Source organism: Ailuropoda melanoleuca, chromosome 7 (genome assembly GCF_002007445.2).
Source record: "Ailuropoda melanoleuca isolate Jingjing chromosome 7, ASM200744v2, whole genome shotgun sequence".
Classification (NCBI taxonomy): Eukaryota; Metazoa; Chordata; class Mammalia; order Carnivora; family Ursidae; genus Ailuropoda; species Ailuropoda melanoleuca.
In genome coordinates, this window is record NC_048224.1 from 26,542,254 (window position 1) to 26,565,361 (window position 23,108).

Below are 23,108 nucleotides of genomic sequence, written 5' to 3' on the forward strand. Positions count from 1 at the left end.
ATGAGAGCATTTAATTGCATTAGAAGAAACATCTGGCTCTAATTATGGATCTTTAAATGGAGTCTTCATATGTGACACTTGGAATTAAGGCTAGAGAATCCTCCAGGTGTTTTCAAAATAAACTCAACTATCTCATGGACAATGGGAAAGTAATTGGAAATGAGCCCAGAGAGACCTTGAGTATAAGCAGTCTGAGGAATCAGTTAAAACAATTTAAAGCCCATACTATCACTTGTGAACAATCTATTAGCACTGAACGCATATGCTGAAGATCTTAGAATCTGGGAACTCAAAGGGACCTACATTTGCAATCATTAAGTCTCATTTTATAGGTGAGAAAATTAAAGTACATAGAGATAAAGTTCACACAGTAAAACCATGTCACACCTGGGACCACACCCCTGTTTTTTAGTTTCAGTTCAGGATTCTTTATTTTATGCTCACTTATTGCTTTTTGCTTTCTTTCAACAAAATGTTCTGATGTGTGTGTGTGTATCTATCTATCTACTAGGACTGCAATGAATCAGTGAGGTAAATGATTTTTCAAAATGATGATGACATGTTGTTATCAGTTGAATTGTGTCTTCCAAAAAGATATGTTGAAGTCCTAACCCCCGATATCTCAGAATGTGGCCTTATTTGGAAATAAAGTTATTGCGGTATAATTAGTTGTATAGATATGGTCATGGTGGATGGAGTAGGGAGGACCCCTATTTCAATCTAATATGACTGGTGGCCTTATAAGAGGATGAGAGAGACACAGAGGGAGAACATGGCCATGTGATGACAGAGGCTAAGGTTGAAGTGATGTATCTACAGGTCATGGAATGCCAAGCATTACTGAGAACCTCAGAAGCTAGGAAGAGGCAAGAAAGGATACTCTCCTAGAGCTGTCAGAGAGAACTGGATAGGAGCAAGAGTAGGTATGCTATTGAAGCTAAGGTGGTATCAACTGAAATTAGATTGGTATAAATTTAGGTGTTATCTTTAAACCTCATGGTAATCACTGAGAAAATAACTTAAAAATTTACAGAAAAGAAAATGAGCAGGGAATCAAAATGGTACACTAGATTAAATGAAAAACAAAAGAAGGCAGTGTTGGAGGAATTCAGGAACAAAAAAGATATCAGACATATGGAAAACAAAGAGCAAAATGACAAAAGGAAGACCAGCATTGTCAATAATCACTTTAAATGTAAATGGATTAAACGTGCCAATTAAAAGATAGAGATTGTCAGAATGGATAAAAAAATATGATCCAACTATATACTATTTATAAGAGTAGTATAGATTCAGTTTTGACCCCAAGGCATAAAGCAAGGATTGGGTCTCTTTTTCTTATCATTTTTCCATGCATAACACATAGTAGATACTCAATAAATATTTATTTGAATGAATGAAACAATGAAAGTTATTATCAATTTTTAAAAATTTGTCAATCTGATTTATAAAAATTGTATTCCATTTCAGTTTCCATTTGTCTGATTATTAGGAAAATCAATCATCTCATGTTAATCAGCTGTTTTAGTTCTCTGTCTACAACTACCTGTTCAAATCCTTGGCTCTTTTCCTATGAGGGCATTTAGTTTCCTAATTGATTTGTGAGAATTCTTCATATGTTATGGATAATATTGTTTAGTGTATGTGAGAGAAATCTTTTCTCCCACTCTGTGGTTTGTCATTTAATTTTTAAATGTTTTCAGGGCTCCTGGGTGGCTCAGTCAGTTAGGTGTCTGCCTTTGGCTCAGGTCATGATCCCAGGGTCCTGGGATTGAGTCCTGCATCAGGCTCCCGTATCCACAGAAAGCTTGCTTCTCCCTCTGCTTGCCACTACCCCTGCTTGTGCTCTATCAAATAAATAAATAAAATCTTCAAAAAAAATTTTTTAACATTTTCTTTCTCCTTAAAGTACTACACTTAAAATATTTTTTTCTAATTCATATGTAATTTGTCAGTAATATATTTTTTGAATGGGTTGAGGTAGGCTCTAACTTCATGTTTGCAGATTTTTCAGCACCATTTATCAAATATTCCATATGTTCACCACTGATTTGAAGTGCTATCTTTATCGCACACCAAAATACACACTGACTTTTGATGCTTATTCCTGCTCCTGTACCACATGAGATCCATTTTAGTCCTGAGAGTCTGTGTTTACCCGTTGGTCCTCACCTGATGGCAGGACTCCTTGCAGCCTACATCTATTTTTTTTTTTTTTTAGAGAGATGTACCTTCTACCCTCTGCTGCCTAGTATAGCTCCTAGTAATCTCTGTTCACTGCTTTCCTGCTCCCATTTCACACAGTTCTATGCTGGTCTAATCTGGTCAAGGTTTGCCCAGGTGGTCTTTGAAGACAGGACACTAGAGCCTTTGATAACACTACCTGAGCAGAATCAGAGTTTGTGTCTACTAAGCAGCCTGTGGCTTTTTTGGGGTAATGTTTGGTCAGGTAGATAGACTCCTCTCTGTGCCGAGAAACTGAGGCAAACAAAAAAGCTCTCCCTGTCTCCCCGTCAGCTGAGCACAGACAAAGAAGAGAGAAGGTTAGAGAGTAAGTTCCCAGAGCAATGGCACAGTGGGGGAAAGAAGCCATTTGAGAGAGAGAGAGAGAGAGAGAGAGAGAGAGAGAGAGGGAGAGAGACTGAACATTCTGATGAAAACGTGCAGTGGTTCAGGATCATGCTAGATTTGCTAGTAGCAAAACAAGAACAGGGATTGCTAGGGCCTGGCAAACCCAGTTGTTGCGGAATGTACAGAAAGTGTGAAGTTTGAGGTATTGCAGATTGGGAGACAGTCTCTTCTGTGATTCTCAGGTCTGGTACAAGAAAATAACAGCACAAGTGCACACTAGAATCAGTCTTAGAAACATATCAGATCCAGGGGCGCCTCGGTGGCGCAGTCGTTAAGCGTCTGCCTTTGGCCCAGGGCGTGATCCCGGCGTTCTGGGATCGAGTCCCACATCAGGCTTCTCCACTGGAGCCTGCTTCTTCCTCTCCCACTCCCTCTGCTGTGTTCCCTCTCTTGCTGGCTATCTCTCTCTGTCAAATAAATAAATACGATCTTTAAAAAAAAAAAGAAAGAAAGAAACATATCAGATCCAGAACGAAGGTAAAAGAAGATATGGACTCTATCAGAATAGTGACAGTCCTTTCAAGCTCCACTTTGTGAATGGTTTCACCAATTTAGTAAGAAACAATGGATACTAATAGTTGAGACACAAAGCATAAGCTCTCTAACGTATTTTATATAATTGTGCTTAAGTTGACTGTTGTCAACCGTAAATAACTCATTCGATAGGGTGATCTTGATTATTCTCTATTTTTTTCTGTTGTCAATCTGAAGTCCTGATAAAATAATTCATGCTAATGTCATTACAAAGACATGTCTGGACTGAAAATTGCAGGCATGATTCTGGAGTCTGGGGCAGGCAGGTGAAGAAAGCTGATTCCTTCTAGAATGACACCTAAGTAAGGTCTGTCCCCCTGAGTAAGTGTGTCCCTTCATACATTAGAATCTGTAGGTTCAGGGCTCATGGACATTTAAAATAAAGGCGTGTCTTTAGGAGTGTGAAGCTTCTCAACGCATTACTAATGACATGCTTTGAGATTTCTTGTATGGAATCTAATGATTCTTAAATAAATTAGAATCTCAATGGTTTTGCTAGTCAATGGTCCTTATATACTCACTTAGATCTAAGCCTTGAGGAATACAATTCCAACTAGGAATAATAACAAATGAGAATAGAGTTCTTGAAATACTAGCTCCGTATCCCAGGATTTTATTGTAATGTGACTATTATCATTTATATAGTTTAATTTATAGTATATATATATTTAAATTTTGTGATTTTATAAGGAAAAGCAGTCTCTAAGAAAAATTAAAAGCCATCTATATGAATGTCCAAATTTTCAAGAATGATTTCATAGCCTGGATGAAAATTGCGTGCTCTCTCCATCACCTTGCAATTTGAAGAACTGCAAAATCATGAATAATAAAAAAGGATGTTAAACTTTCCAACAACTCCAGATGGGTACCAATGTCATTGAGAATTCCTGAGAATCACCTTGATTGCTGCTTCAGACTAGGAGCCTGAATTGAATATCACTTACCAGTTGCAACGCATGGGCTTTAAGTGACAACAGTTTCTATAATTACATTTTAAAATTGTACAGCCATTAAGTCTGTATTTGTAGCAAATGAAAAACACCCAAACTTTCAAGGGCAACATTCACTCATGCCACTCAACAGACTCTATTTCTGCCTCCACAGAGGGCAACAGAAGGAATGACGGATTGCGAACTGGAAGCCAGGGTTAACACTAACTTTTGCTGGGAACTTGCAAGTTTCTTCTCATTTGGGGCCTTAATTTTCCTTTCTGCAAAACGAGGGCATTGTACTAGATGTTCCCTTCAGTCATTATTCTAGGGTTTTCTCTTAGGGTATGAAGAGAAATTACCAATGAAATGACTGAGCAGCCATAGAACTCAAGTTATTTTTCCCCGGCTGGAGGCTGGGTATAAAGAAGGCTTAAGATCTTCATTTCCAATATTAGGTAGCAGCGAAATGTGTCCGTTTGTGGGCCCAGCTGCTCACCAACCTACTGTCCTCTGTCTCCCTCTCTCCCCACGCCACGCTCTGTCCTGGACACTCAGAGCCACTAGTGGTTTCTCAGTGCAGGAGACTCACATTTGTCAGTTTCCTCTGCTTATCTGGTTCCTTTGCCAGAAGATTCCTCTGCGCTCTCCAACTGTCAAATTCTGACTCATTCTTTTTATTCTTTCTTTTAATTTTATATTTTGACATAATTTCAGACTTAGAGAAAAATTGCCAAGTTAGTACAAAGAATTCTCATATACCTTTTCCTAGATTCTCAAAATGCTAACTTTTTACCACATTTGTGTGATCATTCTCCTCTTCCTCTCTGCCTCTCCCTTCCCCAGCTCCTTGAGAATGAGTTTCAGACATGATATACCCTTTTTTAGAGGGGGGAGGGGCAGAGGGAGAGAGAAAGTATTTTTTTAAAAAGATATTTATTTATTTGAGAGAGGGAGTGAGAGAAGAGAGAGAGAGAGAGAGCACCACAGGGCAGTGGGAGAGGGGTAGAGTGAGAGGGAGAAGCAGACTCCCCTCTGAGCAGAAAGCCTGGCTTGGGGCTTGATCCTAGGACTCTGGGATCTGAGCTGAAGGCAGATGCTTAATTAACTAAGTCACCCAGGTGCCCCCAAAAGCAGCATAGCTTTTTAAAAAAATAGTATAGATCTATTCTTGTTTACTTTATTCCCTTTTTTGGGGGGGGTTGTCAAATGATCCTTTATTGAAATATTTTCCTTTGTAGTCTTTAACTAGCTGGGCATTCCACTGTACCACTGTTGATGTCATCTATGATGTCATGAGGGTGGTGGCCACCAACATTGCAGCCCACAGATGGGGCAGTCCCCAGGATCTCTTTAATGGTTCCAGAGAGTTCTCTGGCTAAAGATCAGTGCTGCATCTGTCGGGTAATGTTGACAATCTCATCGACAGTGATATTTCCACTGTGCCTAATGTTTTTCTGCTTCTTCCTGTCTCCTGGTGGTTCCTTGAGGGCTCTGATAATCAGGGCAGAGGCAGAAGGTGCCACTTCAGTCTGGGCCTGTCTGTTCTGAATGGTCAGTTTCACTGGAATCCTCAGGCCCTTCCCATCACTAGCTGCCTTGATGATGTCATCACCCAACTTTTTTGGAGACAGCCCTGGGGCGATCTTCAGAGCCAGGGCATATATGACGCTAACTTCCCCACCGGTGTACCTCAGGTATTTACTTCGATCCCTTTGGGGTTTAACTTAGGTGGCATGGTGGAGGTGACTGGTGTTGGATGAATCCGAATTTGGGAAGACTGAAGACATTTGCACCTTTGCCTCCTCTGAGCAGAAGCCAAAAAGTATTTTATTCCCTACTGATGAATATTTATGTTGTTTCCATTTTTTTCTATCACAATCTTTGTACATACATTTGAAGAAATAGCTAACTCATAATTTTGATACTTCAAATAGCTCCCCTCAAAGGTTTTTCCAGTTTGTACTCCCATCTACTGTGTATGAGATTGTTTGCATTTTTCTGATTATTAGTGATGTTGAACACCTCTTATCATGGCCATTCCGATTTCTTTCGTGAATTGCCTGTTAGTGTTCTTTGCTGTTAGAATGCTGGATTGCTGGTTTTTTAGTGACCACTTATTCTAAGCATCCAGCAGCTCCCTCCACTGTTGTCCCACAGCATTGCTCATACTGCACCCCGGCCTTCATTTAGCAGACATTCCATACAAATCCACTCATTCCACAAGGGCTCTTTGTGAGCCTACTGTGTGCTCGGCCTTAGGCCAGGCCCTGGGTGTAGAGATAGCAGTAGGTCATCGAGTCTCTACCCTCAAAGAGTTTAGTTTTGAAAGGCAGCTTTGGGCATAGAAAAGAGCATGGGTTTAGGATTCAGACAAGACTTGGGTTTGAATCCCAGCTGTGTGATTTAGAGCAAGTCACATGAACTTACCAATGTCGCCATTTCCATAGAAGTGAAATGTGTTAACACCTCCCTTGCAGAGTGAGGATGGGAGAGACGACAGTGTATCTGAAGTGGCAAGCAAGGGCCTCTTACACAGTAGGCTCTCAATGAATGGAAAATCATTTAAAGGCAACTGCTAAGAGGTCAAAATGATTAGTTAGTTCTCAGAGGTACTAGGTATTACCTATGACTGGAATAAAAGAAAGGAGGTAGCTCCTCCCTCTTCAACGGCAGGGTAAAGACGAGTGATATGTGACACTCCCCCAGGCCCTGCTGCAGTGTATCCCCTATCTTGTCTGCCCTCTGCGGCAGATTTCCGTTTTGTCCTGGACCCTCACCCCAATTCAGCTGCTCACTGTTGATGCAGTACTGCCACCGTCTTGGGGGAAAACAGGTGCTTCCTTCCTCAAATAAATGGGCTCTTTAGAACATTCTCTGTAAGAGAGGCTTCAGGGTGCTTTGCATACTGCTACCCATGATCTTAAGAAGTGTGGACTAGAGACTGCTGGAGGTGGAAACAGAACACTATGTGTGTGTGGCTTAGGAAGGGACTCAGAGACCAGGACTATAGACACAGCTCTGCCTCTGCTAGGTGACTCTTGGCATGTCTCTTCCTTTCTTGGCTTCAGTTTCCCCATTACTGCAATAGGAGACTGGATCTCATGATTTCTAAAAACCATCTAAATGAGAACTCACCATGTAAGGTCAAAAGGTGTGTGTATATACACTACTCTCCTTAGTCACAAATCTCTGTACCTATCTTTTTTTTTTTTTTTTTTGAAGATTTTATTTATTTAGTGACGCCTCGGTGGCTCAGTCAGTTAAGCATCTGCCTTCGACTCAGGTCATGATTCCAGGGTACTGGGATCAAGCCCTGCATCAGGCTACCTGCTCAGTGGGGAGACTCTTTCTCCCTCTGCCTCTGCCCCTCCCCCTGCTTGTGCTGTCTCTCTTTCTGACAAATAAATAAATACAATCTTAAAAATTTATTTATTTATTTATTTGAGAGAGAGTGCAAGTGCATGAGCTGTGTGTGTGTGTGTTGGGGGGGAAGGCACAGAGGGAGAAGGAGAAGCAGACGCCCTGCTGAGCAGCGATCTCCATCTCGATGCCTGGCTCCATCCCAGGACCCTGAAATTATGATCTGAGCCAAAGGCAGACCCTTAACAGACTGAGCTATCTAGGCACCCCTATACCTGTCTTAATGTCGTGGAGCACAACACTGCATTCCACTTATCTGGGGTCATGACATGGTTTCCCCACTGATCTGACAGTTGGTGGATCCACACCTAGTTCTTGGTTCTTAGAGCCTATGGGGAGTTAGTTTGCCTTCATTTCTTTAACACCTTTAGTGAGTGCTTGCTGTCTGCCGAAGTACTGTGTAAACTGGTAATGATAAAGAGATGAAAATGTCAAGGCTTCTGCCTTCAGGGAGTCCACAATCCAGCTGGGAGACAACTGTAAAGCAGACACAATACAATTGCCTTGACAGAGATTTGTCCCAAGTGTAGGATAGCCCAGGGCAAGGAATGCCTGTTCAGTCTGGCTGACTTGGAAGGTCTTCCTGACCTTAGGAAAGGCTTGACATAGTAGGGTAAGTTAGGGCATATTAGAAAGACAGAAGGGAAGTGGGAGGCAGTGGGAATGCCTTCAAAGGCACAGATGTGGGAGAGCGTAGTATCTTCTGGCACCTGCCCAGAATTCAGCATGGTGGTGAACAGGGAGGCAGAAATCAGCTCATGAAGTGCCATCAAAAGGACTACAGGTTTTTTGACATAACCTAAAGGGGGTAACTAAAGCATTTTGAGCATGGTAAAGTAGTAGATCTTTGTTGAATGCACGAGTAACAGTAGGATGGCTGGTATAGTAATTAGGAGCTTTTCCTAACCTTGTGGCCTGGGGCAAGGTACTTAACCTCCGAATCTGTTTCCTTTTTTCTGAAATGGGAATTTGAAATCAGCCTCAAGGATCACCTGGCTGGCTCAGTAGATAGAGTGTGTGACTCTTGAGCTCGGGGTTGGGGTTGTGAGTTTGAGCCCCATGTTCGGTGTACAGATTACTGGTAAAGAAGTAAACAAAGAAAAATAAAAATCAACCTCAAAATCTTAAAATTTAAAAGGTTTATATATAATGCATTTATTGAGTAAGAGTGGCACTTGATAAAAGCTTAACACATTATTTTTTGAGATAACTTTTGTTCTACACCATACACATTACCTGAACAATGTAGTAATCTCTGTGACCCATTTCTTTCTTAAGATTTTATTTATTTATTTGAGAGTGTGTGTGCACAGGCAGGGGTGGGGGGAGCAGCAGAGGGAGAATGTCAAGCAGAATCCTGCTGAGCTCCCAGCCCCGCATGGAGCTCAACATCAGGGACCCTGAGATCACGACCTGACCCAAAACCAAGAGTCAGAAGCTCAACCAACTGTGCCACGCAGGTGCTCCTCTGTGACCCATTTCTAAGCCTGCTTCCTCTTCTGCAAAATGGTTCCTCCAAATTTTCCTTTTCGTTGTAAACTGTAATATTGTAACACTTACCATAGTGTTGATTAAAATTTCTAATTATTTTCCTGGCCATACTTTTAGGCTATATCCAAATTGTATTTTGTTTTTACAGCTAGACTCAAGTCTAGGAGACCAGAGACTAAAAAATTTACCACTGTATCTGCAGTTGCTAAAACTGACTGCCTCTTAACAGACGCTCAAAAAATGTTGGCAAGAAGAACCAATGTCAAGCTTATCTTTCGGGACTGTTGCTAAGGATCAATGAACTGATAAAGTGCTTTGTCATTATGTAAAGTTGTACAGATGGCTTTATTATTACTAAGTATTGAAATAAGGTGTGAGAAGAGGAACAGAAGCCAGAGGCTTGCAACACAATCTCGTGGCCTCTGGAGGCTTCCAAAGGACAAGTATTAACTTCAGTCTTTAGCAACAGTGCAGCTCTTCAAGGGTGCCTAGCTGGCTCAGTCGGTAGAGCCAGTGCCTCATCTCCCTGTGAGCTCAAGACCCAGGTTGAGACTAGAGCTTACTTAAAAAAAAAAAAAAAAGGTGCAGCTCTTCAAGGTTCACAAAGAGTTAAATCTATTGCTTCAAATTCTAGGAAAAAGCCATTATCGTCCCAGTGCAAATTAAATTCAACTTCAAACTAGAGGTGAAAGGGACCTGCCTAAGGTCACCTAGCGCTAGATGCCAGACTCTTGTCAAAGAGGTTTCTCATTGGTTGAGGTGCCCCTGTGGGCTGCGCAAGGGGCCTCCAGACCCTGCACTCTTAACCTACTTTGGTCTCAGTTCGCCTTCCACGCCACGTGGCACAAAGAAGGTTCCCCAGAGGTCAAGCGAGGAGGACGCAGAGCCCATCCGGAACCCCTCACGGGCATCATGGGAAATGTAGTTTTCCTCTTGGGCACAGAAAGGATGCGCGCTCTCCCCTGGTTCTGCTTACTGAGTAGCATCTCCTGCGTGCAAGTCATTCAAACCAAGTGTTCCCCATTATAGATGCAGCCTAGGTATCTTTGAAAGAAGCCACGAAGGCGAAGGGGCAAAGCAAAGAACGCAAACCAAAAGATTGTCAGCGGGGAAGAGAAAGGGTTAACAGTTACTACGCACGCGCACTGAAGGCCCTCAGGGTGGGCGGGGACGGAAGACGACTCCCGGGAGCTGTGTTTTCCCCGGAAGCGCCTTCCCTCCTCCCGGGTCCGCGCGGACGCGGTTTCCTTACCTCATTTGTCGTCGCCCCTCCCCGTCCCTCTACGCGTTTTGGTTCCTGGTTGGTGCTTCCTGGTCGCAGCCGCGGCAGTGAGTATGTGTGTGACGGACCCCCCAGCCGCCCGAGGCCGGGGGACCCCTGCCCGCCCTCCGTCTCTCCCGCTGGGCTGTGGAACTAGCGCGTGTCCCCTCTCCGGCCTCGTGTCCCTCGTCTTGCCCCTGCTCAGGGCAGGGTGCAGCTCGTGGCCCCTCAGTCGTGTTCTGCCTCACGCGGCTCAGGTGTCCGGCTGGGGTGTTCACTTCTTACCCGGCCAAGGGCGAAGTAGTGATTCAAAAAGCTCTGAGCGCCCATGGCCTCGGTGGGGGTGGCGTTTCTGCCTGTTATACTTTCTCCCCTCCCCCAATTCCCCTGATTTTTTTTGGGAAGCCGGTCAGCCCGTTAGACGCTTAGGTCCTGCCGCCCTGAGGGAGCCCGGCCTGTGAGGACCGGACAGTCCCAACTCCAGCCTCTGCTGTCAGAAGCAGCAGCTACAGCTGTGGGACCAGAAAAATTTAGGGAGTTGTGCCCCTTCCCCCAGGTAAAACAGGGAGACTTGGACTGTGTTCACTAAGATCTGCTTTATCCTTCACATCCTGTGAGCTCGCAGTTAACTTCCAACTTAAGAGCTGCAGGTGCTGTGGGAAAACTGGCTGGGAATCAGCAGGCCTCGGCTCTAGTCGCGGCTCCACCTCTGACTCGCTAGTGACTCTAGGAATCTCGTGTTGAGGCTGAATTCACCTGTTTCAGATCACAGGAGATCTTTAGGCTCAGTGAATAAATAAGTTTCTCAGAGCCCGTTTCTCTAGGAGAGAGTGCAATTTAGTGACTCTTTCAGGTCCCTTCCAAAACTCTTGACTTTGTGTTTTGAATACTTTGTCACATCCAAAGACTTTGAAGTGGGCTGTGTATATATTTCAGACAGCATTAGGCTTTGGAGACAGTTCAGTATTGCTGTTTTCCAGAGTCTGAGCCTAGGGAATGAACTGAGGAAGACGTGAAATGAGGATTCAGAAATAGCCAGAAGGCTGAGGCACTGTGTAGTTAAAGGAAGAAGGGGCTGAGAAAGGTGAAGGAAATGTTTTGAGATAGGATTTGTTATCATAAAAAGACTATACGAAGAACAGCTGGACTTCTCTGAATAAATTTAGCATAATTTTCTCCCACCAGTATCTTGTATTCTGTCTTCCTTTTTTTTTTTTTTTTTTTGATGAGCGTTGTTTCACACATTTGGATTCCCTACCACAGCCAGATTTGCTTCAAAGTGAAAATCATATTTGAAGAATGGACAGAAATTTTAATACTAGACTTAGTAGTGTTCCAAATCTGTCACTGTCAGGATAGCTCACTAAGAGATGTCAGAAATTTTAAGTTGAAAATTAACTGTCTATTAATCAGTTTCCAGTGACCATTGGACTTAAAATCAAGCTGTAAATTTGATTTAAATCTTGAGATGGATACCTGTATCATCAAGAAGAAACATTTAGGCTAAAAGTTCTTCGAAGGGAAGTAAGAGCAAAAGGTCCTGAATGACCAGTTGGTAGACTGTTAGAGGACACGTATTGGCTTTAAAAATAGTGTAGTAAAATCTGAAAGCTTAAATAAGCCTTAAGTTGTATAGTTTAAAAACTATTAATGAATGAAAAAAAAAAACCCTCCCACTTTTCAATGGTGAAAGCCTTTGCAGTTATTCTCTATAGTTGTTTTATATTTGCTAAGCCACTTTAATGTTATAGATAAATTTCATTCGCAAGCTGGTATTGTAGGTGGTTCTATAAGAACCATCTTTTTTGGTCATGGGATTGCTATACTCTGAGTACCAACTTGAAAGCTTCTTGGATAAGAAACTGACAAATTATGCCTTTTTCGTAGTTTTTATACGCCACTGGGAAGTGAAATGGATATTTTTGAGATAAATTTAGGTGTTAGAGCCAACGCAGACATAACTTTGAAGAAAGTTTTTTTTCTTTAATCTTTATTTGAAAATATTCTGAAAAACTGAAAAAAAAAAAAATCTTAGTGAACACTTGACTAAGAGCCAGGGATATGTGAATCTGAATCTGTCCTAACCTATGTTCTTAATCAGCTGCATAACCTTGGTTAGGCTTCCTTATCTCTTTGGACCTTAGTTTCCTTATGTGAAAACTGAGGAGGTAGTGTGAGATAATCAGAAAGGTCTCTTTGAGACTTAAAATTTCGTGGCTCTCATAGGGACCTCATGTTATCCAGATAAGTATGCTTGAGAATCGTGTATAATGATTAAAAAGCTGAGGAAGTCTTCTGGTTCAAGACATATATATTTATTTTATATTTGTCCTGCAAGTATACACTTAAAAAAATTAAATCCATTTGAATGTAATTAAAGTAGTAACATAAACATAAACCAAAATAGCCTCAGGCAGATCTTAACCCTGGCATGCATAAGCTACATAAAGAGAAGAGCAAGTTATGCTGAGCACAATTTTCAAGTACAGAAGGTACAAAATCCTCTTAAAGGCCATAGGGGCTAAATTGTTAAATTCATTTTTCTACATTTCAAGGAAAGAGATAAACCTCTAGACCCAAGGAAGTCAGTTTTTATTATATTTCTGTAGTTTATTTTTGACATACATTCACAGGTGTGCCCATGGCTCTTTTCTTAATCCCTTTCCTTTGGGATGGCTCCAAGAGTAGTACAAATTTGTAACACTGTAATTTAGCTCTTTTAATTTTTTCTGTGCAGCACTGGAATTATGTTATTTATGTTTTATCAGTATGGATCCAGTGCGGATTTTGAAGGAAGCATAATTCCTTTGACTTCTTTTAGAATTAATTTACCTATTAAATAAAAAGGAAAGAATTCATCTTTTATTTGAATTCCTCTGAGGCTAACATTTCAATATAAACTGATAAATGCTATGAGCATTATTATTCAGACAGCCACATTTAAGTTGTGTGACAACAACAGCATAGCAACCTGAAGGACAGTGTAAGAATGGAACAGGTGTATTGTAGCTTTTAGAAGAAAAAGGCATTAAAAGTTGGTTTCTTTTCTCCCCACCTTTATTGAGTTATAATTGACAAATACCATTGTGTAAGTTTAAGGTATACAACATCATGATTTGATACACAAAATGACTACCACATTTGGATTAGTTAACACATCCATCACCTCACATATTTTCTTCCTCCTCTTCCTTTTTTTTCCGGTGAGAACATTTTAAGACCTACTGTCTTAGCAGATTTGAAGTATACAATATTGTTAACTCAGAACGTAATTATCATTTTTACTCCCAGCTATTGAGGCATAATTGACATAGAGCACTGTGTAAATTTAAGGTGTATGACAAAAGTTGGTTTCTTTATTTCTGTAAACAACAACAAAAAACTCCAGCATAATGGTAGTGCATTTTTGGCTCTGGTGTATAACCAAATACATATTACCAAAACTACCATCAGAACACCCTGACATTTTGGACAGTAAATTGGTAAACTAAGTTTTTCTAAATTATATTTGTATAGCTAAAAAGGAAGTGGAAAGAGTAAATTGTCATTGTTATTCTTTAAGCTGTCCCTTGATTTTTGAACAAACATGAGTTATTTTTCCAGAGCTCTCATTTTGATCAATATTATATCAGAAGCTAATTGAAACATCTTCTGTGTAGATTTTTGGTTGATGATATGACAATAGTTGGAATAATTGGAGACAACTGTGAAATTCATCCCACCATAATTTCCATATTTTAGGCACATACTAGATTTATTAGGGCTGAAGAGCAAATGTCAGTTGATATTGTTTGTTTATTTATTTTTTCATTAATTCAACAGACATTAATGGAAGTCCTGCTAAATACCAGTTACTGTGCTTGGCTTTGGGAATCTATTGTTTAACAAAGTGCATATAGTTTCTGTTCTCCTGGGATTTGTGATCTGTTTTTGTGAGACATTTACATTGAATTAGTAATTAGAACTGTAGTGTTTTGAAATGTAAAGTACTATAAAAGCCTATAAAAGGGGCACACTTATTTTTAGTCTGGTGGGTCAAGGAGAGCTTCTCAGAAAAAGGGATGTTTAAGCTGAGTTGAACGATGAGCAAGATTTAATATGCCCACAGTAGGAAAGTAAAGTGCTTCTACAGCTAGAAGTTTTGCCTCAGTTTTAGGTCCTTAGTATGTTTTTCATACACATCTTTATAGCTAGTACAAAAGTAAACCAAGGTTTATCAGATATTTTTATGTATTCTTTTAGTCAAGAATAAAAAGGCCATGAGATTAATTTTTTAATTGAGAATAAAAATCTGCATTTAAACAGTTATATGATTGTTGTTTCCTGTAGTGGATTTTAGTCAAAGTTGAAGTAATATTCGTATGTGAGAATGCATAACTGAAAAGATGAGATGCAAAACCAGAACCAGGGGAAGAGATGAAGAATGGATGGAATAATGAGAATGACTTAAACTATTCTTGTGATTTTTAACATTTTAGAGAAAAAAATTGGTGTCTGAAGCAGTGGATCAACCTGTCTTTCCTTTCTAGCATACCTGCAAAATACGGTATTTCCATTAATAACTATAACTCAATTTGTTTGTAGTAATTTTCATTTGGGAGGGGCGGGCATTATTAGAGCAGGTCTTAACAGGATTTAGAAGTCCTTTAGAAAAAGGTATTCTTAAGAGAAAAAGGTATTTTAATATGTCATTGAGAACAGTGATGGCTTTCACAGAAGTTAGCTCTAAGGTGATACTGTTATGCACTTAACAGGCATTATCTGAGTTTTTAAAATATATTCTTTGTATGTTTTTCTCTTTTATAGCGTCAAGGTTGCTGACTTTCCATGATGTTTGGTGGTTATGAGACCATAGAAGCATATGAAGATGACCTTTATCGTGAAGAGTCATCTAGTGAACTGAGTGTTGATAGTGAGGTGGAATTTCAGCTCTACAGCCAAGTTCATTATGCCCAAGATCTTGATAATATCATTAGAGAGGAAGAACATGAAGAGAAGAACTCTGGGAATTCTGAATCATCCAGTAGTAAACCAAATCAGAAGAACTTAATTGTCCTTTCAGATAGTGAGGTCATCCAGCTGTCAGATGGGTCAGAGGTCATCACTTTATCTGATGAAGATAGTATTTACAGATGCAAAAGAAAGAATTTTAGAGCCCAAGCAAAAGAAAAGACTCGAGGTCCTCCTGCATCTCTTCATTCTAATAAATTGACTGATAAGAAATGCAAGAGGAATATTGAGGCGCCTAAACCTGAAGAGATCCCGGGTACAATCCGAGAGGTCATGATTATAGAGGTCAGTTCAAGTGAAGAGGAAGAGAGCACCATTTCAGAAAGTGATAACCTGGAAAACTGGATGCTGCTGGGATGTGAAGTTGATGATAAAGATGATGATATCCTTCTCAATCTTGTAGGATGTGAAAACTCTGTAAATGAAGGTTAGTATCACATTGACCATTTTGAAAAGTAGTACCATCTTTAATAAGGAAGACTGCTTTTCCTAGACAAAAGACCAATAGGGTCTGCTTCATTTAATTCCTCATCTTTTGGTCTTGTTTTTTGGCTTGTTTCTCATGAGACTCTTACCAGTGGCTACTCTAATGGTGGTCTGTCTGAACATCAGAAAGAGTATGTCAGAATATCAAAGACACTCTGCTTCTACTGTAAGCAAATTCATAGCTGCTTCTTCCTGTTTGGCTAGAGCCAGTTCTGGACCTGAAATCTTAGTCCCCTCTCTCTCTGCTTGGTATCACAGGTGAGTACTCCATCCACCTCTGATATTGGTCCTGTGCTCTCATTTGGCCAACTCTGTTGGGACTGCCTCTTCCCAAGTGACTTGCTTAGCCAGGAGTTAGCCAGGTAGCAAGCATGGGAAATGCCTGATATACTGAGGATATGAAGTTAGTATTGAGATTTTAGGAACTCCACAGTCACTAAGATAGGAGGCTCTGAAGAGTTACTGTAAGTCTACAGTAAACTACAGGAGGAAATGCAAGTTCTTAGAACCACATCATTCAAGGACTGAGATTTTGTTGTGAGCTTTGTCTTCTCTGTCACATAGTCTTGATGCTTATTCCTTTAAAAACTTCCTTTAGTTTTTCTCCCTGTATGCCTAATGCCTGGTCTCTTGCGGTAGTCCTAAATGATCTTTTTACATCCTCCCTGCGCACTATTGTTAAACTAGTAGTCTTGAAATGCCCTTTTACTCATGGTACCTTACTGTGCTCCAAAACCTTTAATAGTACCTACTTGTTCTCAGAGGAAATGATGATATTGAATGTGGGTCATGCTTTGGAGCCCCAGTGATTGAGAGACTTTTTTTTAAGGATACAAACTTTAGGTTTTCAGGCCATAGGATTTCCTGACTACTTAACTTTGCCCTTGTGGGAAAGCAGCCACAATACCTAAAGAAATGGGCTAACTATTCCAACAAAATCTTACTTACAAAAACAGGTGGCTGGCTCAGTCTGTCGTAGGCCAACCCTGAGAAGTTGACAGCAAAAGGAAGAAAAGAAATAAGAGTAGTAGCTAGAACACAGAATGGAATCAAGTGAAGTTTTATCAGAATATGGTAGATCTGATAATGTTTTTAGGTAGATGGGGAAAAAGACTTTTGAAGGAGAGTTTAAATCTGATGGATTGGGATAGTGAGGGCCAATTAAGAGATGGGACAGGTGTGTATGTCTGAATTAGTCTTAAAAGGGAAGAGACACACTGTTAGCTTCTAAATTATCAGATATTTATAGAGGTAGAGAAGAAAGAATAAATTCAGATGGGTTGCAGATGAAGGAATATATGAGGATATGTTTGAATTTTTTGGGAAAATGAAGACAGAATTGGGAGTGGAAGTAGGCAGCGGTTTCTTAGAAGGTTAGTGTGTGGAAAGCTTGTTTAAGTGCTATGGGGAATACTTTTTAGACAGTGGTTCCCAGTATTTTGGAGATGGCGACCTTTTTAACTTCACAACAGTTTGTGGGCCCCCACATGACTGTAGTTACATTTCTAGTATTTGTTAATTGAGAAAATGCGTATTAGCTACTATTTTAGTATTCTCTTACATGATGGTGTTTTATTAACCACAACGTCTGTACATTTGAGAAATATTAATACATATATATGTATATGTCTTTATATATGCATACCTCTGGGCACCCATTGTGGTCACTAATCATGCAGCTTCCCAGGAGTCTGAAGCTCGTGGTTGGGAAATCTTTGTGCCAACAAATCAATAATGGAATAAAAGGATTACTTAAAAGTAGTATTCAGTCAAAATTGAAACAATATGAGCTTGTAATGAACTCACTTTGAAGGATTTCGTAACTTTTTCTAGTAATACTGGGCAGTCTAGAGCAAGATTATGGAAACCAAATGATCCAGGGTTTGGCATACCATTACAGAAGGTCCAGAAGGTCAAAAGCATTTACCCCAGTCTTTCTCTAAATTGCCTTCTCCTGACATCACACCTGGTTTCATCAAACACTAATGTGTTCATGGTGATGAGCCACTTTTCTTAAACTCAAGTTTCCGATGTCCACCTTACTGATTTTTCCATTTGGATATCTTATTGTCATTTCAGATTTAACATACTGAAAGGTTTGATGAATTGAAATGAAAGGTGGTTTTTCCACAGAAAAAGGAGCAGTTTAACGGAGAAGTGATTAACAGTAGAACTAGGATTTCTCAGGGCAAAATGAAAGAGATTGATGAGGGGTAGTGAGAATGGGGTTAAAGGTAGCTGACCCATGTGGAAATGAGGATTCTAGAGGAAAGGGAATGGTAGATATAAATATACCCTATAGGAGTGAGGAAAAGAAGGTTGGTAATTAGGTATATAAAGAAATCTCTGGCAACCAATTTTAGTGTTTCATGTTATAAGTAGACAATAAGAAGCATGATTGTTCTTGAACTGCATTTTTGGAGGAGGGGATATTTGTCTATTTTTAATTGAGGTGAAATTAGCATAACACAAAATTAACCATTTTAAAGTGTTTAACTTAGTGACGTTTAGTACATTTACAGTGTTATGGAACCATCACATCTATCTGGTTCTAAAACCTTTTTACCACATCCAAAGGAAACCCTGCACCTGTGGAACTCTTTATTCCTTCTTCTCCCAGACCCTGGCAACCACTTTCTGTCTCTATGGATTTACCTATTCTGGATATTTCATGTAAATAGAATCATATAATACATGACCTTTGTGTCTGACTTCTTTCACTTAGGATAATGTTTTGGAGGTTTATAAATATTGTAGCATGTGTCAGTACTTCATTCCTTTTCAAGGCTGAGTAATATTCCATTGTATTGTTTAACCACATTTTGTTTATTTGTCTATCTGTAGATGGACATTTGGGTTGTTTCCACCTTTGGCTATTATGAATAGTGCTACCTTGAACATTTATGTATAGGTATTATTTGAATACCTATTTTGGGTACTATTTTGGGTATATACCTAAAAATAGAATAGCCGGGATTTCTCTTCTTTCCTTCCCCTTCTCTTTCTCTCCCTCCCTCCCTCCCTTTCTTTCTTTCTTTTCTTTCTTTTCTTTCTTTCTTTCTTTCTTTCTTTCATTCATTCATTCATTCATTCATTCATTCATTCATTCAGATATACTTATTTATTTTAGAGAGAACATGTGCAGGGGGAGAGAGAGAGAGAGAGGCAGATTCCTCCTGAGCTTGGAGCCTGACCTGGGGCTCGATCCCACAATCCCGAGATCATGACCTGAGCTGAAGCCAAGAGTTGATCACTCAGCTGACCACCCAGGTGCCCCTAGTATAGCTGGGATTTCTATGTTTCACTTTCTGAGGAACCACCAAACTGTTTTCCACAGTGGCTGGATCATTATACATTCCCACCAGTAATTTATGAGGGTTCCACTTAACTGTATTGTTTTTAACACTGACTTATGATGTTTCATATTCTATTTTGACGTGCTGGTATACTGTTCGTTATTTCTTACAGTTTTTTCTCTTAGTATTTTGTTTTTTATACTTGTTGCTTATGTTGGCTTATGTTTTTCTAGTATGGCTTTTATTTGATTTGATTTGAGTTGAGTTGAGTTGATTTTAGAGAGAGAGCAGGTAGGGAGGAGCAGAGGGAGAGGGGGAGAGAGAATCCCAAGCAGGCTCCATGCCCAGTGCAGAGCCAGATGGGGGGCTTGACCCCATGACCCTGAGATCACGACCAGAGCTGAAATCAAGAGTCGGACGCTCAACTGACTGAGCTACCCAGGTGCCCCTCTAATATGGTTTTTTTTGCATCAAATTTTCCTTGTATCTTTTCATCCACTTAAGAGTTTGTAAAGAAACTGATTCTTATAGGTAGGTATTCTCTTAAAGTTTAGTGGGTATATGTGTATAAATTTATCACACCTTTTCTGCAACATTAGTAACGTTATTAATAAGTAACATTAGTAATTAGATGCAAGACCTAAGTAATTCTGGGTAATTTTTGATTCCCTACATTCAGTGTATATTCCTCTTACCATATTGAAATTTATCCCTTGCTCCTAGGATTTGTTTTTTTTGTTCCAGCTAAATTTAAACAAATTGTGCAATTTTGCAGATTAACTTGCTTGACTCTTATAAACTCTGACAAATATTCAAATATATATCTCCTGTTTTATTTCCTTGATCTGCTAATGCCATAGTCCTATTTCTTTTCAGTTAATAAGCAATATATTCTGTGCTGATGTTTATCTGATGTGCTGTTACTCTCTGTTATTATCCTGTTCATAAATAGATCTGAGTTCAGTTTATGTAATAGTCTTTAGAGAGAAGATTTTTTCATGTTGATGGAAATTTGTAGAAATTCTGACATACTTTTGAAATGATGATTGTTAAACCATAGCAGTAGCTGTTTGGTATACTGCTCTTCCTCCTCCCCAAACTCCCAAACTATGGCATATTTAAATTATCAGTATGATAAAAGAGATTACAGACTCCTTGAGGGGAGGTCTTTTCCATACTCAGAGTCTCCCTGTGATACTTATTTGACATGTATTATTCTGTATTAATTGCTAAATGATCAAATATTGAGCATCTACTCTGTAGAATACATAGAGGAGATTTAAAATGATAAAAGACATAGTGTTAGCCTTAAGTGGCTTTGTGTTTCATTGAAGAGACAAAATTTATGTAATATTTATATTATTATTTAAAGATTTATTTATTTACTTTAGAGAGAGCACTTGAGTGTTCGGGGGATGGGGCAGACGGAGAGAATCTTTCAAGAAGACTCCCCACTGATTGGGCAGCCTGCCACTATGCAGGGCTTGATCCCAAGACCAAAGAGATCATGACCTGAGCAGAAACCAGGAGTCTGATGCTTAACCCACTGAGCACCCAGGTGCTCCTGTACTATATACATATACATATATATATACACACACACACACACACATACATATACACACACATATATATACACACACACATATACATATATATGCATATATACACACACACACATATATATATATGCATATATATTTTAAAAAGCCGAAACTAAGAAGCTATAAGTAATTTATGGAAGTCTCTCCTTCACCATGTGAGTTAAAGTGTCTTAAAATCCTGATGATAGATGTAGTTGAAAACACTTCATAAAAAACAGGATTAGTGAATTTGAGATAGTAATGAACAAATGAAGGACTATGTTAGTACATACATATTTCCCATTTACTATTGTTAAATTTGTAGTAATGAATGTAGCATCATTCTTGCTCTGTGGAAACTTCAGACCATCCCCCATTACTTCAGTTTCAGTGAGATGCTTACACATTTATTTTCCTTTAATACAAAATCAGGCGGATAATACTTTACCTGGAGACGTTTTTTTCCTTACTGTTCTTTGTCTGAATATTTGATACTTTTCTGCTTATATGATTTGACATACTTTTTATTTTTTTTTACGATTTTATTTTTTAAGTAATTTCTACACCCAGCATGGGGCTCAAACTCCCAACTCCAAGATCAAGAGTCATATTCTTTATTGACTGCATCAGCCAGGCGCCCCGATTTGAAGTTTTTTGTTTGTTTTTTTTTAAGATTTTATTTATTCGACAGAGAGAGCAAGAGAAAGAGAATATAAGCGGGGGAGCAGCAGGCAGAGGGAGAGAGAGACACAAGCTCCCCGATGAGCAGGGAGCCTGACGTGGGGCTCGATCCCAGGACCTGGGATCATGACCTGAACCGAAGGCAGACGCTTAACTGACTGAGCCACCCAGGTGCCCCTGATTTGAAGTTCTTGATTAGCTTCCTGAGGTTCCATTGAGGACTTGCGAATGTAACAGTTTCATAACTTGCTCAGCCTAGCCTTCCTCCGTACATGCAGTGTTATGATGAGGACTTTGCTTATAATAAATTCATGCCAAAACAGGCCCTCAGTCCCTGTTTTATCTGGCTTTCAGCTTTCTCTGCTGAGGGATGTAGGAATTTATTTCTAAGTTTTAGGCTTCCTTTCCTTCACTTTCTTTACTCTTTCCTAAGGCTTCTTTATATAATACTGCTGCACTGTCATTCGTTTTCCTTTTTGAAATTCTCACTCTTAACTTTCTTTTATTATCTCCAGTACAACTGACTTGTAATTCTCATGTATTAGAAAGGTAGATCTCCTGGTTGAAGAAAAAGATACACCAAAGGAAATCAGCATGTTTCTTGATTTGTGAGGAGGATCTCAAGTTTGGGGAGGATTATTATATAAACTTGCCAGGTAATGGGGAGAGACAAGAAGTGATTTAAGAATTACAGAGGAATAATCAGCTACTTATTTTCCTTTTTCCTGCATAGGGAAGGGATATTAATAGCTCTAGGAGTAATTATTAACTTTTTATTATGGAAAATTTAAAGTATATAAAAATAGAATGTTATATTGGACTCAGTGTCCCATCAACCAACTTATGACTAGTCTTTTCTCAATTATAACTGCATGCCCCTGTATTATTTTGAAGCACATCACACCCATCATTTCATTCATATATAATATTTCAGTGTGTATTTCTGAAAGGTAAAAGTTCTTAAGAAACATAATCGTAAATAAATTATCAGTATTTGTTTTATTATTAAATAATACCCAGTCAGGGGTGCCTGGTTGGCCAGTTAAGTGTCTGATTCTTGATCTGAGCTCAGGGTTGTGAGTTCAACATCCTCATTGGGCTCCATGCTGGGCGTGGAGCCCACACACACACACACACACACACACACACACACACGCAAAAGAACCCAAAAAGAAAAAACAAAAACCCGGTCAGCATTCAGATTTCCCATCCTGGCTCTTAATTTTTTTTCTTACAGTTTATTTGAATCAGATCCATTTATTGTAATTGATTGATAACTTAAATTATCCTTTAAGTCCTTTAATGTATGGATTCCATCTTTATTTTTTAATTCTCTTTTTTTCTTCCTTGTAATTTATGTGTTGTATTAAGTGGATTGGTTGTCCTCCAGAATTTTCTGTAGTCTGAGTTTTGTGGTATTGTAACATGCCCCCTGTGTTTCATGTGACTTGGTAGTTAGATCTGGAAGCTTGATTAAATTCAGGTTTCTTTCCCTGTGATTGTGCTATAAACTAGATCCATGGATAGGTTCATTTGTTTCATTTTGCTCTGGATATGTTTATTTTTCAATATTGCCCTTTAAAAATTAAATTTGTTTTATAATTATGTAAAATGTTTATAAGATTCCAAATTTAAGTCAACAAGGCAAGGTAAAATATATTCAGAAAAGTCTACCTTTTGTCCAGTCTTCATCCTATTTTTGCCATTCCCCTTATGGATAACTGTTCAGAGAAAATTGTTGGTTTGTTCTTAATACTAAAAACATATAAGCAAATATGTATAT

At 39.4% G+C, this 23,108-nt stretch overlaps 1 protein-coding gene and 1 pseudogene across 3 annotated transcripts in view; one reads left to right on the forward strand and one right to left on the reverse strand.

Annotated features, from left to right (window-relative positions):
• Positions 1–5,338: 5,338 nt before the first annotated feature.
• LOC100474634 lies at positions 5,339–5,847 on the reverse strand (annotated as a pseudogene).
• A 4,315-nt stretch (positions 5,848–10,162) lies between these two features.
• ZCCHC7 (zinc finger CCHC-type containing 7) overlaps positions 10,163–23,108 on the forward strand; it is a 246,688-nt gene continuing 233,742 nt past the window's right edge. The window contains exons 1-2 of one of the 3 annotated variants that reach the window (XM_034664129.1): positions 10,163–10,337; positions 15,076–15,706. In XM_034664129.1, the coding sequence (XP_034520020.1) occupies positions 15,097–15,706 (610 nt within the window). In that variant the 5' untranslated portion in view covers positions 10,163–10,337; positions 15,076–15,096. Of the gene's footprint in view, positions 10,342–15,075; positions 15,707–23,108 lie in introns of all 3 variants that reach the window. The other 2 variants (XM_011224568.3, XM_002918891.4) reach the window with 2 other exon arrangements.